The 16,094-nt window shown below is 45.8% G+C and overlaps 1 protein-coding gene across 1 annotated transcript in view; it reads right to left on the reverse strand.

Moving 5' to 3' along the window:
- FHIP2A (FHF complex subunit HOOK interacting protein 2A) overlaps positions 1–16,094 on the reverse strand; it is a 1,458,394-nt gene that overhangs the window by 570,624 nt on the left and 871,676 nt on the right. Inside the window, exon 9 of the mRNA XM_044055532.1 lies at positions 11,352–11,516. Coding sequence (XP_043911467.1) covers positions 11,352–11,516 — 165 coding nt within the window. The remainder of the gene's footprint in view (positions 1–11,351; positions 11,517–16,094) is intronic.

Genomic DNA, 16,094 nt, shown 5'->3' on the forward strand with positions numbered 1-16,094 from the left:
ATACAGTCAGAGCACACCTGTACTGCATCATATAGACAGCGCACCTGCACTGCATCAGACAGCACCTGTACTGCATCATAGTCAGAGCACACCTGTACTGCATCATACAGTCAGCGCACCTGCACTGTACCAGTCAGCGCACCTGTACTGCACCATACAGTCAGTGCACCTGCACTGCACCATATAGACAGCAGCTGTACTGCATCATACAGTCAGAGCACACGTACTGTATCATACAGTCAGACAGCACCTGTATTGCACCATACAGACAGCGCACCTGTACTGCATCATACAGTCAGTACACACCTGCACTGCACCAGACAGCACCTGTACTGCATCATACAGTCAGACCGCACCTGTACTGCATCATACAGTCAGAGTGCACCTGCACTGTCTTATACATTCACAGCACACCTGTACTGGATCAGTCAGAGCACACCTGTACAGCATCATACAGTCAAACAGCACCTGTACTGTACCATACAGTCAGACAACGCACCTGCACTGCATCATACAGACAGCACCTGTACTGCATCATACAGTCAGAGCACAACTGTACTGCATCATACAGTCAGCGCACCTGCACTGCATCATACAGTCAGAGCATGCCTGCACTGCATCATACAGTCAGAGCACGCCTGTACTGCATCATAGAGACAGAGCACGCCTGTACTGCATCACAGCACGCCTGTACTGCATCATACAGTCAGAGCGCATCTGCACTGCATCATACAGTCAGAGCACGCCTGTACTGCATCATACAGAGCACGCCTGTACTGTATCAGACAGCACCTGTACTACATCCTACAGTCAGAGTGCACCTGTACTGCATCATACAGAGCGCACCTGTACTGCATCATACAGTCAGAGCATGCCTGCACTGCATCATACAGAGCGCACCAGCACTGCATCATACAGTCAGAGCGCACCGGCACTGCATCATACAGTCAGAGTACGTCTGTACTGCACCATACAGCCAGAGCACATCTGTACTGCACCATACAAAGCATGCCTGTACTGCGCCATACAGAGCACGCCTGTACTGCACCATACAGAGCACGCCTGTACTGCACCATACAGAGCACGCCTGTACTGCACCATACAGTCAGAGCATGCCTGTACTGCATCATACAGTCAGAGCATGCATGTACTGCATCATACAGTCAGAGCATGCCTATACTGCATCATACAGTCAGAGCATGCCTGTACTACATCATACAGTCAGACAGCACCTGTACTGCATCATACAGTCAGAGCATGCCTTTACTGCATCATACAGTCAGAGCGCACCGGCACTGCATCATACAGACAGTGCACCTGCACTGCATCATACAGTCAGAGTGCATCATAAAGTCAGAGCACGCCTGCACTGCATCATACAGTCAGAATACAGAACACGCCTGTACTGCATCATACAGAGCACACCTGTACTGCAGTCAGCGCACCTGCACTGCATCATAGTCAGATAGTACACCTACACTGCAACATACAGCCAGAGCGCACCTGTACTGCACCGTAAAGTCAGAGTGCACCTGTACTGCACCATACAGTCAGAGTGCACCTGTACTGCACCATACAGAGCGCACCTGTACTGCATCATACAGAGTGCTCCTGTACTGCATCATACAGTCACAGCGTACCTGTACTGCATCATACAGCCACAGCGCTCCTGTACTGCATCATACAATCTGCACCCAAACTGTTCAGTTATACCTTTTTTATATACTAAATGAGGCAAAAGATTCAAAAGAACAGATGGATGATATACAACCTTATGAACAACATGAAGAGACAACAAAACTAACTGGCAATTAAAATCTACTAATGTGGCTTCTTTTACTAGGTCAGTCAACTGTTCATTTATTTAACTTTGACAGCTGATCATTACTAGCCCTGCATTTAAAACCAATTCAGTTATTATGCACAAATATTGCTGAGCCTCCAATATTTACCAACTTGAGTGAAAACTGAAGTGAGAGGGAAGAATCAACTCCTACCCAAGGCAAAGACACTGCCAGCTTACAAGCCATGGTCCTTCATCTGAGAACTACTCCACATTACATCTTAAGTGTTTAATCATAAGACTCAAACCTGATGGAGTTGAATCCTTTTACATAAACTAACTACACCTCACACCCACTGTTACTACTCTGATACAGAACAGCTGGTGAAGGGGTGGTCTGGGAAGTGACTGTTCTCTTAGTATAACAGGCAGAAGTCATTACATACTCAGATTTCATTTCTAAGATTTTTGCACATACCTCAGATCCTAAGCAGGGACCAGCATTTTGCTCCAAGGATTGACTAGACACACTTTCATGTGTTAAAACTTCCTTTTACTCTAGAAATCTCTTTCACTAATGCATCTGGAATGTCAAACTTGACTGAGGGCTTCCCTCCAAAAAACAAGCACACACCTAACAATTCTCTAATTTACAAAACTTTGGAAGTCAGTGGATATCTTTTTTTCTGTCACAAACTTTATTTTTCTTAGCCATACTGTCTGGAAGTTATCATTCTTCGAGCAAGCTTAGAAATTATTCAATTTAAAGAAAGTGATACTGAAAATCTAAATTCGGTGAAATTATGACTGCAAACCCACATAAATGGTTCAAAACAGCATGTAATGAAGTTGTTTGGTTGAAAATAAGAAGTTATGTACTCACCATAACGTTCCATCTGAGTAGGTGGCTTCATTTGTCTGCAACCTGTGGGTCTTGGATCCAATATCGGATCCGAGCCGGCAACTATTTATACAGCTATGGATCCGAGCTCCTAGCTCCTCCCCTCACCCATAATCCCCTGCCAACCCTAAATGACCTCAGATTAAGTTTGCCCTCCTATATACCTGAAAAGGTATCCCAACAGGAAAAGGCAGGAAAAATACCATCATCTAACTCTTCTGAAGGTCAGTGGGAAGGAGGGGGGGATGGTTGCAGACAAATGAAGCCACCTAGTCTAATGGAACGTTATGGTGGGTACATAACTTCTTAATCTGGAGTAGGGACTTCATTTGTCAGCAACCTGTGGGACAGAGTCCCCAGCTACCTGAATCTTGGGCGGCCATCATGGAAGGATGTTCCGGAGCACTGCGGAGCCAAAGGATGCTCTCCCTCTAGAAATGACGTCCAGTTTGTAATGGTTAATAAAGGTATGAGATGAGGCCCAATTGGCTGCCGAGCAAATATCATCCAAGGGGACTCTAGATCTGAATGCAGTAGAAGTAGATATGGAGCGAGTGGAATGTGCACGAACCCTTTGAGGTGCGGGCCTCCCAGAAGTCTCATAAGCTAGAAGGATACATTGGGAAATCCAGTGTGATAAGGTGACCTTCGAAACGGCTTTACCCAAACTGAATTTGGCAAAGGAAATGAACAGCTGATTGTCTGTGACCAGCAGTCCTATGAATATAGAAACACAGCTGCCTGTGCACATCTAAGGAGTGCAGCTTGTATTCTCCTTTATTTTGATAATGAGGGAAGAAAACAGGAAGATTGATGGACTGATTGATATTGGTTTCTGAGGCCACCTTAGGTAGAAAGGAGGGATTGGTCATGAGGTACACTCTATCCTGATGAAAAACCAAGTAAGGGGGTTTTATGGAAAGAGCTTGAAGTTCCGAAACTCTTTTCGCAGAAGTGATGGCTACCAGGAATGCTGTTTTCCAAGACAGGTATTTAAGATCAGCCAAGGCAGCTGGTTCAAAAGGAGAAGCAGTCAAGGCCTGAAGAACTAGCGATAGGTCCCAAGGGGGTATGGCTTCTTTGATAGGGGGTCTGAGCAGAAAAGTACCCTTGAGGAAGGTTTTACATAGTTTAGCTGACATCAAAGGACCTGTCTCGTGTCCTACGTGGTTAATGGGAGATGGCTGCCAATTGTACCTTGACTGTCGAACAGCTAGCCCCTTGCTGAAAAAGCCCGGTAAGGAAGTCCAAAACGGACGTTAGCGGAGCAGTGAAGGGGTCCAGATTATGATGTTCCGCCCAGACGGAGAAGCGTTTCCATTTACTGCGGTAAATCTTCCTGGTGGAAGGTTTATGCGCCGCCACCAATATGGCTTTGACCTTTTGAAGAGATACCGGGAGTCCTAATTAAGAGTGGAACTGGAGCAGCCAAGCTGTCAGCTTCAGGCTGTCCAGATTCAGGGTCGGTAAGCCTGATGGGTGGGAGATCAAATCCAGGCTGGGATCCAGAATCCAGGGAGGATTCACCAAGTGAGACCACAGGTACGGGAACGAAGTTTGTCGAGGCCAGAATGGGGCAATGAGGATCATTTTGCTCCCCAACCGAGAGGCTTTCTGTAACATCTTTAGCATCAGGGGTAGAGGAGGATAGGCATAAAGTAGACCGGGCGGCCAAGCATGCACTAGAGCATCTCTCGGGGCTTCCCCTGGTGGGGGAATCAGGGCGAAGAAGTTGTCGCATTTCGTATTTGAGAGAGAGGTAAAAAGATCGCAGCAGGGTTGCCCCCATTTTGCAAAAATCCGCTTCGCTACTCGGGAGTTGAGAGACCACTCGTAAGGGGAAAGAATAGTGCGGCTGAGTTTGTCCGCCAGAATGTTGGACCGTCCCAGAATGTGCGTTGCGATCAGAAAGCGGTTGGTGGAGATCGCCCATTCCCACACTCTCATGGCCTCTCGGCAGAGAAATTAAGACCTGGTTCCCCCGTTTGTTGATATACCAGACAACTGACATGTTGTCCGTCTGTATCGCAATAGTTCCTACGGGAAGAAGGTAGTGAAGTGCTTGCAACGCCAACAGCACTGCCCTCATCTCCAGAACATTGATATGCAGGGCGGTCTCTGTGTCGTTCCATGTGCCTTGGACTGTTCTGCCTGAGCAATGCCTCCCCCACCCGAGGCGAGAAGCGTCCGTGGTCACCGTGACGAGAGGAGGTGGAGCGCAGAAGGGGCGACCTGTATGGAGGTCTGGGGAATGAAGCCACCATAACAGGGCCCTCCTGCAAGCCTTGCTGATAGAGACAGGGTGATTGAGAGGAAGAAGCTGAAAGGACCATTGTACTTGAAGGGTCCACTGTAGTACCCTCATGTTTAGGCGAGCGCATGGAAGGAGTGTATTTGCCGCTACCATAGAGCCCAGTGCCCTCAGGACCAATTCCGCGGGTGGAGCTTCTGATTGGAGGATGGCCCGCACATGTAAACTCAGATTCTGTAGTCGTTCCGGAGTGAGGTAGGCTCGCAGACTTCTCGTATCTAATCTGGCCCCTATGAAGTCTATCACTTGTGTCGGAGCAAGGGAGGATTTGTCCATATTGATCGTGATGCCTAACTGGGGGGCTAGGCGAAGAAAAAAATCTCTGGCTGGGCAGAGTAGATGCCTTGTTGGGGCGGTCAGGAGCCAGTCGTCCAGGTACGGGAAGACCTGCATTCCCTGAAGTCTCAGGTGGGCCGCTATCACTGCTAAAACTTTGGTGAACACCCTGGGGGCTGTGGTGAGGCCAAAGGGAAGGACCCTGAACTGATAGTGGTTGGCTCCCAGCCGGAAGCGGAGAAACTTCCTGGATCATCTGTCCATTAAGATGTGGTAGTACGCATCCTTGAGGTCTATTGAGCACATCCAGTCGTTCTCCCGCAACAGGGGAAGAATGGATTGAAGAGTGACCATTCGGAATTTCTCCTTGGTTACCGACAGGTTCAAGAGGGAAAGGTCTAGAATTGGTCTCAGGTCCCCCATCTTTTTTGGCACCAGAAAGAACCTGGAGTAAAACCCTAATCCGAGCTGGTCTGGGGGGATGGGTTGGATGGCCCTTTTTTCTAGCAGCTGCTGGATTTCTGCGACTGCAGCCTCCCTCTGATCGGGTGGTACGTCGGGGAGGTTCTTGAGTCTGGGAACATGTAGCATAGGGATTTTGTAACCTCTGGATATAATCCGAAGCACCCAGCGGTCTGACGTGATGGACTCCCATGCCGCCAGGTGCCTCGAGAAGCGCCCCCCGACTGCCTCCAGAGTGGAGCAGTTGGGCAACCCTTCAGGGCTGTTGCGTGGGCCGATCAGAGAAGGATTCTATGGACCCAAAATTTCTCGGTGCCCCTCTGCCTCTAGGGCGGCGTCCTCCCTGTCCTCCTCTGCCATGGAAGGACTGGTTGTCCGGAGCAGGTTGGGAATGTTGTGATTTCCGGAACCACATCTTCTTCTGTCCCTTTTGGTTCTTGGAAAACGACCTCTGGGGAGCAGAGAAGCGGACTCTGACGGCAGACAACGTCTTCCCATCCTTCTCGCTCTGGACAAGTGTCTCGCGAACGGTCTTGCCAAACAAAGCAGAACCATCAAAGGGGGCATTCGCAAAGGACGCCTTGAAGGGCTCCGCGAAGTCACAATGTCGGAGCCAGGCCTGGCGTCTCATAACTAGGCCCGCTCCGCTAGCTCTAGCGGCTCCCTCAGTTGCGTGAGACAAAAGCCGCATAGAGGTATTAGAAACAGATCTCAGAGTGGCCATACGAGTGGAGTACAATTGCTTGTCCTCCGCCGACATGGACTCCGGGGGGGGAAGCAGCGTATTCTTTAATAAGATCCCGCTGCATCCTGATGACATGTGCCATGTAGTTCAGAGACCTTACTGAGAAGGTCGCTGAACTGAATACCTGCTTCCCAAGGCGATCCATCAAGCGAGACTCCTTGCTCGGAGGATGGACCGAGGGGCTCTCCTGAGCTAGTTCCCTCTTAGTGGCTGCCGCCGTCAACATGGCATCTATAGGGGGACCCTTGCTCCAGTGGGGCCGGTCTGCGAGGGGGGCTCAAAATTCTATATGGGTGCTTGGGAATAGGCTCCACAGTGTCCGGCTCCTTCCACGCCCTGGTGGTCACAAGGTCCACCAGGGGGTCGGCCGGAGGGGACACCCAAGAGGTAGACGGGCCTGCTTCGAATGCCTCCAGGAACACGGACTCGTCGGAGGAAGCCTTGGGGGCTGACCACCCCCCCCGAGCCGAAGCATTTCTATGATGTCTCCAAGGGAGACATCCTCAGGGGGTGACCTTGGGGAGCCTTCCCCTTCATCCAAGTCCGTGTCCTCTGTTAAGGACTCGGGGGAGTCCACGTGCCTCCTCTTACACTTATGCTTGCGAGGCACTTCCTCGGGGGGGCTGTCCGAGGAGGTCTCACCAGCAATGTCCTGTTCCAAAGGAACAACCTGGGACATCGAAGCAGGCTGTCCCTGTGGCCGGGTGATGGAAGCCTGACCCAGCAGAGAGGGAGTGCAGGGCGGAGCAGAGACAAGGGCCGGAGGTCTGGATGCTCTCGACAGAGCCCTCTCCACTACATCGAAGGCCGAGGGGGAGCCACTCTCCCTGGGCTCAGAGAGCCGACTCCCACTCGGATCCGATGAAGGGATCGGAACCGGCGCCGAGACCGTCGGATCTGAGGGACCAGTGTTCTCCGACCTGGACGGAGCCAAAGGCACACTGAATCCCTCGGATCCGAAGCTCGGGCCGCGGCTCCGAGAGGTTGGATCTGACGATGGAACCGACAGACTCGAGGGTAGGGTCGGATCCGAAGTACCCAGTACTGTCGGCGCCGACCCATCCACGGCTCCAAGCGCTCCGAACCCGGAAAGCGGGTCGAAGAAGGAGCTATCGGAGCAAAAAAGGGTGTCAAGCTCCCCGAAGGGGGGGGGGGGGGAGGCAGGAGCACTCCCATCTGCAGCTGGGCCTGGATGAACCTTCTCATCATCCGGTCCAAGTCTGCATCAGACAGGCTGTAGGTGGATCTCGACGAGGCCAGTGAGGCAGGCCTGGAGTGCCACCTCGATGATCTCGACGGAGATCGCGTCTCCTCCTCCTCCGGTCCCGGGGAGAAGCAAGGTGATCGGAGCCGAGGAGGAGGAGACCTGGAAGCCGTGGAGGGAGAAGCCCGCTTAGCTGGGGGGCCGAAGCGGAGGCCTCGGCCCGCCGCTTGTGGTGCTTCTCCCTCCGTTTCTCCCTCCTGGCCTCCCTGTCCTCTGGCGCTTTAGTGGGAGTTTGAATCCCGGCCGGAAGGGGGCAGGAGTGGCCACCACCACAAGCTTGGGAGGTGCCACGGGAGTAGCGGAGGCCGAAGCCGACTCGGGGGACAAAAGTCCCGCCAAGACCAGCTTCGACCTCCGCTCTTCCAGTGCCCTGGGGTTGAACCCTGCACAAATCGTGCATCCTGAGGACAGGTGTTCAACCCCAAGGCACCGAACACACCGAGTGTGGCCATCCGCTGGGGAGAGCTTATGGCCACACTCGGTGCATTTAGAAAAAATAGGCTTTGGGGCCTCAGACATGCCCCAAAAGTAAGAAACACTACTCACGCACACAAGGCCCCAAACGCAAACACACACAATCACACACTAATGACCAGCGAGGGGAGGGTAACACTAAAATTTTTTTTTTTTTTTTTTTTTTTTTTTTTTTTTTAAATAAAGGGAAGCCTGACACACACTAATTACTGACAGAAAAAAAGGGGGCTAAAGAGATAAAATAGCAACACTTATCTCGAAATCGCCAGGAGCTCAAAATCCAGCTGACACACTCTAGAGCGGCAAACTAGATCTGAGGTCATTTGGGGTTGGCAGGGGATTATGGGTGAGGGGAGGAGCTAGGAGCTCGGATCCATAGCTGTATAAATAGTTACCGGCTCGGATCCGATATTGGATCCAAGACCCACAGGTTGCTGTCAAATGAAGTCCCTACTCCAGATCAATGCTTAAACTAATTTCTGCAGTGATAATTACTCATCTCAACATTTTATTTCAGTTATCTTATTTAGAAATACAGCCTGACCAATTAATGCTCCCTTCTTGTGTACTTACAGACGGAGAAACCATAAGCTTAATAAAAAGTATTCTGGAACCTGTTAAACTATAATCACGTGACTGTACCTTTAATCTTAGAGTCAGATTTTTTTTTTATATTAAAACAGCCAAATGAAGCGTAAGCCACAGCGTGGAACCCTCTGAAGTGAAAAATGTACCCCTGAATGGAATGCTGTTCTAAGAAAAAAACATAGCGATGTTGAATGGAAAGATAACATTCCCTCCCTAATCCGCCCACATGGATGGATAACATTCCAGTATTAATCTCCCCCACCTCACACAGAACATCCCCATACTAATCTCCCCCCTGCATAGATAGATGCTAACATTCCCGTACTAACCCCCCCATGCCTGGACAGAACATCCCCATACTAATCTCCCCCCTGCATAGATAGATAACATTTCCATGGTAATCTCCCCAGGAACAGTGTTTTCCTTATGTAAAATCTTTACAAAGAAATGCAGCCATGCAGAGCCTATGAAACTACAACCCACAGAGTCTGAATATGTCTTGTCATGTGGGCTGAGCTGTGCCTCCCAGACTAAAGTCTAGGACAGCAAGCATCTAGAGTTAGAGCTCATGAAAAAGTGGTCTTGCAGCTGCCATCAAAGGCGGGCTTTGCAACTCAAACTTTTAATCTGTTAAAGATGACTGTGAACTGAATACTGCTACTATAATCAATAATTCAGAAGATATATAATTGACTTAATATGCAAATCAAGATGAATTGCAAATTAAGTATTACTTTATTGGTGAAGTTATGCAGAATGTTGTTCTTTATTCATCCCCTACAGTAACCTAAAGACTCTACGGTCTTCCAAAAAAGTGCTAGTGCAGGCTGTTAGAACCAATAATTCGGCTGGTACATCACTATTCTCTAACGCTGTCGGAAAAAAATGGAACCTTCTTACTGCGGAACTTACCAATGACCCCCTCCTTATCCCAATTCAAAACATCTCTTAAAAAATACCTGAAAATGCATTGGCTTTGTCCCTGTACTAACCCTGACTAACTCCCAAACAGAATCTGTAAATGTGAACCTCATCACAAGATTACATCTGTGAGCCACTAACCGCTTACTATGGAAAGAATGAAAACAAATAAATTCTCTATTTTCTTTCTTAGATACTAACTAGCAACCTATCCTGTGTGTATGTGACTTAAAATTGTACCTGTCTATATATATTAACATGTGTATGTGACTTGAAATTGTTCCAGTCTATATATATTTTAACAATTTCAATTGTTGTAATAATTCATTGTAATAATTTTCACTGTAGTTACACTAGTAATTAGTAATTTAGTAATGTACACCTGGAGCTTTTCTCCCTGGGCCTCCGCTGAAAATGGACCTGTATCCAGTAGGACTTTCCCAGTTAACAAATATAAAATAAAAATAAAATAAATAAATACATGCCATTTTTACCTGTCCAGTACAGTAATCTATAATCCATCTTATCCTGACTCTAATGTGGATGACCCACTACAGCTGCAGCCTCAAAGAAAAAACTACCACCTTATAAACCATCTCCAATAAAATCTGCCAGTTCATTACCAACTCCCTCAATAATGAACACCACTGTCTAACTCTCACCAAAACTAAATGGCCCCCAGTGCATTTGAGAGCCAACCTCCTACTAGGATCACTAATTCACAAAGCCCATTCTCCTGAGATATCGCCCCCTCTTGCTCAAAAGTTTCACCAAAACCCCCACATATATCAGGGGTGTCTCTCAATCTCAACTCACCCTACCAATTCCAAAAAAGAAACTAATGCCCTCAGTACGCAGTCTCCATCCTACAAGTAAACTATGGGACTTCAGTCCTCTCTCAGTGCAAGACATCCAAAAGTATTATGACTTCAGCCAACAGCTCAAAGAACACCTTTTCAGCCAAGCAAACTGCAGCTGCACTCACTTAGGTCATGTTATGTGAACCCTGCAGCTCCCTGACACACACATTTATCCCTATTTCATTCTTCCTTACCTCATTTTGTCACCTGCTCACTTCCTGCCTCTCATTCGTCCTACTTCCCTTTTCTCTTCACATCTCACACTTTCTCCTTTCTACTCCTCTTCCCTCTGCATGCCTCTTACACCTTTTCTGTCTTCTCATCATGGTATCCCTTTTTGCAACTATTCTCACTTGCCTCTGCTTACGTTTTCATACCTCTCTATATAATATGCTGCCATCCCTGTAGCATAAGCCATTTCAGTCATTATGGCTACATCTTATCCATAATGCTCTGCTAGGCAAAATTCCATTTTTCCATCCATGTAATGACACTGCTAACTGCTTCTCAAACTAAATGCTGTAGCATATTTTTGCATTTGTAAATATGTATATGTTCTGTAAATCTGTGTGTGTTTTATACCATATCCTTGTATCTGTAAATATGTTTTGTTCATTTCTTATGTGATCCTATTCATCTGGGCTGTGCCTGCAAATGGTCCATTGAGATCAGTGCACTATCCCTGGTAAACAAATATGAATAAAATAAGTAACAGATAAAGTGATCTTTATGATAAGATGTACAAGAAGAAAGGATACAAACTTACACTGCTCCTGCTATCTGTCCATTCTCCACTACATCCCGGTCTTCCTGACAGGCAGGTTTAAATTCAACATAGTTCCTCTCTTCCAAGTTTCTCAGAATGAGGTTATAAAGGATATGCTCGTTAGGTTTTTGTAGCAGGTGCTCAAATAACCTCAGGGTCATTATGCTGATCTGAATTAAAAAAAATAAATAAAAGATGCTTACAAGCCAGAAAATAGTGATGAAGCACTTTCAACACTACAATGTAAACCATAATTTAATTAAAAGATCTGTCCAACAAATTAACATGAAACTACAAAAACATGCAGCTAATAATGTTGAGAACTAGGGCAGGCAAGTAATGAAACAGTTAAAGTTAAAATTAAGTCAATATAAATAAATACATAAGGTGATACCTGAAAAATGCTGGAGTCTAATAAACTTACCAATTCAACGACAGTCACATCACAAAACATTATAAGGAAAATATTTAGTATGCAAAACAGGAAAAACATTGATGATGGGTCTACGTAGTAAGACTAAGGGACAGTACTAATCTTTTATAGAAAACTACACTTTGTGTAAAGCAGTTACCAGAAGAGCAGATATCCAAACCCATTTCTGTCTCTGGGCAAATACAGGAGACGTTACCTGGCTCCCATTTTGTCAGCAATGACTGCATACTCCCTCAGTGCAGTTTATGGTTGCTGGGTTACATATATCCCTTCCTGACCACTAGGAAGGGAGAGTGGGAAAGGGCAGATATTCATTTTTTACATTAAGGGCCTTTAAAAAAAAACAGTCAAACATCTGACCTAATGCTGTATCTTAGCACAGGTGTATGTCTCCATATTGGAGGAAGAAAAAATTTGAAACTTAAGTTATCAAGCTCCAATTTACAATTACAAAGTCTTCCAAAGGGTTAAATAAGTGTTTTAGTGGGGGCAAGACCCCTGTGTGTGTGTATGTGTATATGTATATTATATATGTACATATACATGTGTGTATACGATATATACGGGTTCCCTTTGGAATCTCTGAAATGTTAAATTTCAGTATTTCGAGACCAACTTGTCGAATCTGCAGTTGCGCAATACTGCCGAATATCGAACCCGGAAATGTCAAACCCCCAGTACTGATGGCGTATTAGGTAAGTGTTATGTTGTTTATGGGTTTTGGGGAGGGTTTTGTTTGCATGTGAGTGTTAGTTGTGGGTTAGGGTGGGTAGGTAAGAGTGCGAGTGTGTCAGTGTTGAGAATGGTGGTGTTTGTATGTATGTGATGTTTGTTTGTGCAAGGGGCGTGTAGAATGTGTGGTGGTGGGTTTTCTGTCTTTCGGTATTTAGTGAGACCTTGGAGTTAGTATACATAAGTAGCGGGGGTGTGGGAGGTGCAGCCCCCGTATGGGGGATGCAGGGGTGCTTGCCCCCCTGCTTATAGGAAGGTTAGGTGTGTGTCCTTGTTTTGTTGTGTTCGTGTGTGCTGCTTTGCTTTGTTGTAGTGTTGGGAGGTAGGTGTATTTGTGCTTGTATGTGTGGTGTAGTGTTTTGCTGACGTTTGCAGTTTTGGTTTTCAGGTTTGTTAGTTTTCGGCTTTAAAGTCTTGACATACTGAAATTCGATATTTCAGTATTCCGAGATTATGAAGTGAATCCATGTATATACACACACACATACACACACACACACACTAACTCCAAGATTACACTAGTGGGGAAAGGGCAAATGATACAAAGCCTGGTGGAAGTTTAAAGGAAAAGAACAATTCAGTCTTCAGAACTAAAGAAGTCTGAGTATTCAGTTTGTAATCTCCAAATACAGTTTGGCTGAGTTGATCAGTTATTCTACTTCCGACAGTTTCAGTAATAAGACTTGTTTAGATCTTGTTGGATTACTGTAACTACTCTCACTGTATGGTGCTACTAAATAACTTTTTACAGAGTAAAGAATTGTATTCTGAAAAGTACAATAAGATTTGGTACACCTCCTGGTAATAAAGAAAAAGACATTTACTTCAGATGTAACACAGTAAAATGTATGTTGTAATTTTTTTTTTTAGAAACATTTTCTGTTTTTTGAAGGTGACTGGTGTCTCCTTAACCCCCTCTCTCACAAACACCATCCCTATTTTTAAAGGTGGTGATGGGGTTAAGGGTTGCCAGCCCCTTGTGAACAGAATTACCATAGTATGGTTTTCTAGGCAATTTAGGGGAGTAGGGGAAGAACCCCCCCTTATCAATAAAGATCTAATATTAGTTTGTATATCGTCAGCCAATAAAGTGCTCCTGCCTGTCAGATATTCTACTGCAATCTCCACTTCAGCCAAAAAAATACAGTCCTGCTTTTACTATCCTTAGCTCCTTCAAAAGTATCATCTAATATGCAGTCCAAGCGTTGTCAGGCAGGTGGACATAACTCACACTGTTTAATTAGGATGTACACTGCTGCAGGCAGACATAACTCACACCGTCATGTTTAATTAGGATGTACACTGCTGCAGGCAGACATAACTCACACCGTCATGTTTAATTAGGATGTACACTGCTGCAGGCAGACATAACTCACACAGTCATGTTTAATTAGGATGTACACTGCTGCAGGCAGACATAACTCACACTGTCATGTTTAATGAGGATGTACACTGCTGCAGGCAGACATAACTCACACTGTCATGTTTAATGAGGATGTACACTGCTGCAGGCAGACATAACTCACACTGTCATGTTTAATTAGGATGTACACTGCTGCAGGCAGACATAACTCACACTGTCATGTTTAATGAGGATGTACACTGCTGCAGGCAGACATAACTCACACTGTCATGTTTAATTAGGATGTACACTGCTGCAGGCAGACATAACTCACACTGTCATGTTTAATGAGGATGTACACTGCTGCAGGCAGACATAACTCACACTGTCATGTTTAATTAGGATGTACACTGCTGCAGGCAGACATAACTCACACTGTCATGTTTAATTAGTATGTACACTGCTGAGTTTTACCACCTGATGTGCATAATCAATGCTAGGGATAGTTCTAAGGCGTACCCCGTTCTCTTAACAACTGCATATGGCTCCCTGCACATAACGATTTTAGTTTACAGATTCTCCTGGTACAGGTAATGACCACCAAGACAAGGACTTTCCAATGCTAAAATGTAATAGCTGCAGATATCACAGATTCAAAAGTGTGACAGTGAAGATGACTCTTTCTAAAGTTCAAGTCTTACAGTGGAGGATGGGTCTCTTGGGCAGTCTCCTCTAGAAGACTTACCTGAAGAACTACACAACTGCTGAGTGGGACATCAAGATGATTCATAGGAAGGTAAGCTGCAGTAGCTGACAAATGCATGTTAACTAACACACAAGATAAACGCTTGTCTAACCATCACACAGCCACTTATTTTAGAATAAAGCAAGCAGCATTAGTTCTGAGCATATGAAGAACAAATAATGAGCCTCTTTCATTCATCCAGTTAAGACTTTCTAATGTTGGGCTTCCTGACCTTCTTTAAAATGTGTTCACTGGGGAAGATAGGCTGAGATACGCACACAGAGCAAACGATGCATCGTTAGCTCCAGCAACATTAGAAACCTTCTCCTTTGCTGTGTCGCAGTGTCTGGAGGATTAGGATAGGCAACAACCTCCTTTTTTCATCTGGACTAACTGGAAAACCAGGGCTGCTGTGGAAATGGAAACATGAATTTTGCATTGTCCATCCTGGCTCTTTGAAGCCCTCACAATACAGTACAGTACAGTACAGTACACACACACACACACACACACACACACACACACACACACACACACACACAAAAGTGAATGCATAGAAAGATTTCCACTCCAGAGGCATTTACCACTTACAAACTTATTTATTTTATTTTTATTTATTGAGATTTGTTAACCGGGTTTGTCCAACTGGGCTTGAAACCCATTTTCAGTGGAGACCCTGTAGAGAAAAGCTCCAACACAAACAAATTATAGAAATTCAAACTTAAGAATCAAAAATGTAACAGAAGTCTGTTACACAAGAAAGCTAAAAAATAGAATAGCAATGCATGCATATAATTTTTTTTACAGTGAAACACATATATTTACATATATACAAGAATTTTGACCAACGGTATTGATTTGGTATCTTTAGCATGAATGCAAAATAATGGAGTACTTAGACGAGAAGGGAGTAAAAGAGAGGTATAATGGAGGGGCACTAGGTTGGGGCTTCACACGGGCAAGTTTTGAAGTTAATTAGATGAAGTTTGAGTTTTTCTTTAAAGTGAGATGGGTGGATGATGGAACGTATATCTATTGGAAGTTTGTTCTAAGCTTGGGCAATGAAGTGTTTATACAGGGGTTTGCCTGTAGTTTTTTTAGGTTGGTAGATGTTCATTAGCTGTGGTTAGAGGTCTGGAGAGTCCGAGGTGGAGTAGAGATAGAAACAAAGGAAGAGAGAGCAGGATAAGATGAAATCTTATACAGAATAAAGTGTAGCATCTGAAGCTGAGATAGTAGTAGACGTTGAGACAGTAGCAGAAGTTGGGGGAATTCAAGCCACTGGGGTGAGTTTAGGGCAAGGCAGTGATGTGAATTGTAAGGAGAGTTTGTGACAAACCTAGCTATCTTACGGTAGGTTTGCTGGAGTTTGTTCAAGGTTGTGGTCTGAATGTTAGTGAGCACTGGAGCAGCATATAGGAGGGAGGGGAGGAGTGAGAAGGTTGTGCTGGAGGAGGTGGTTAAGAAGCTGTGAGTGTATGCATTTTGTAA

This window comes from Protopterus annectens, chromosome 14.part0 (genome assembly GCF_019279795.1).
Source record: "Protopterus annectens isolate FY-2018-M chromosome 14.part0, PAN1.0, whole genome shotgun sequence".
In the NCBI taxonomy this organism is placed as follows: Eukaryota; Metazoa; Chordata; order Ceratodontiformes; family Protopteridae; genus Protopterus; species Protopterus annectens.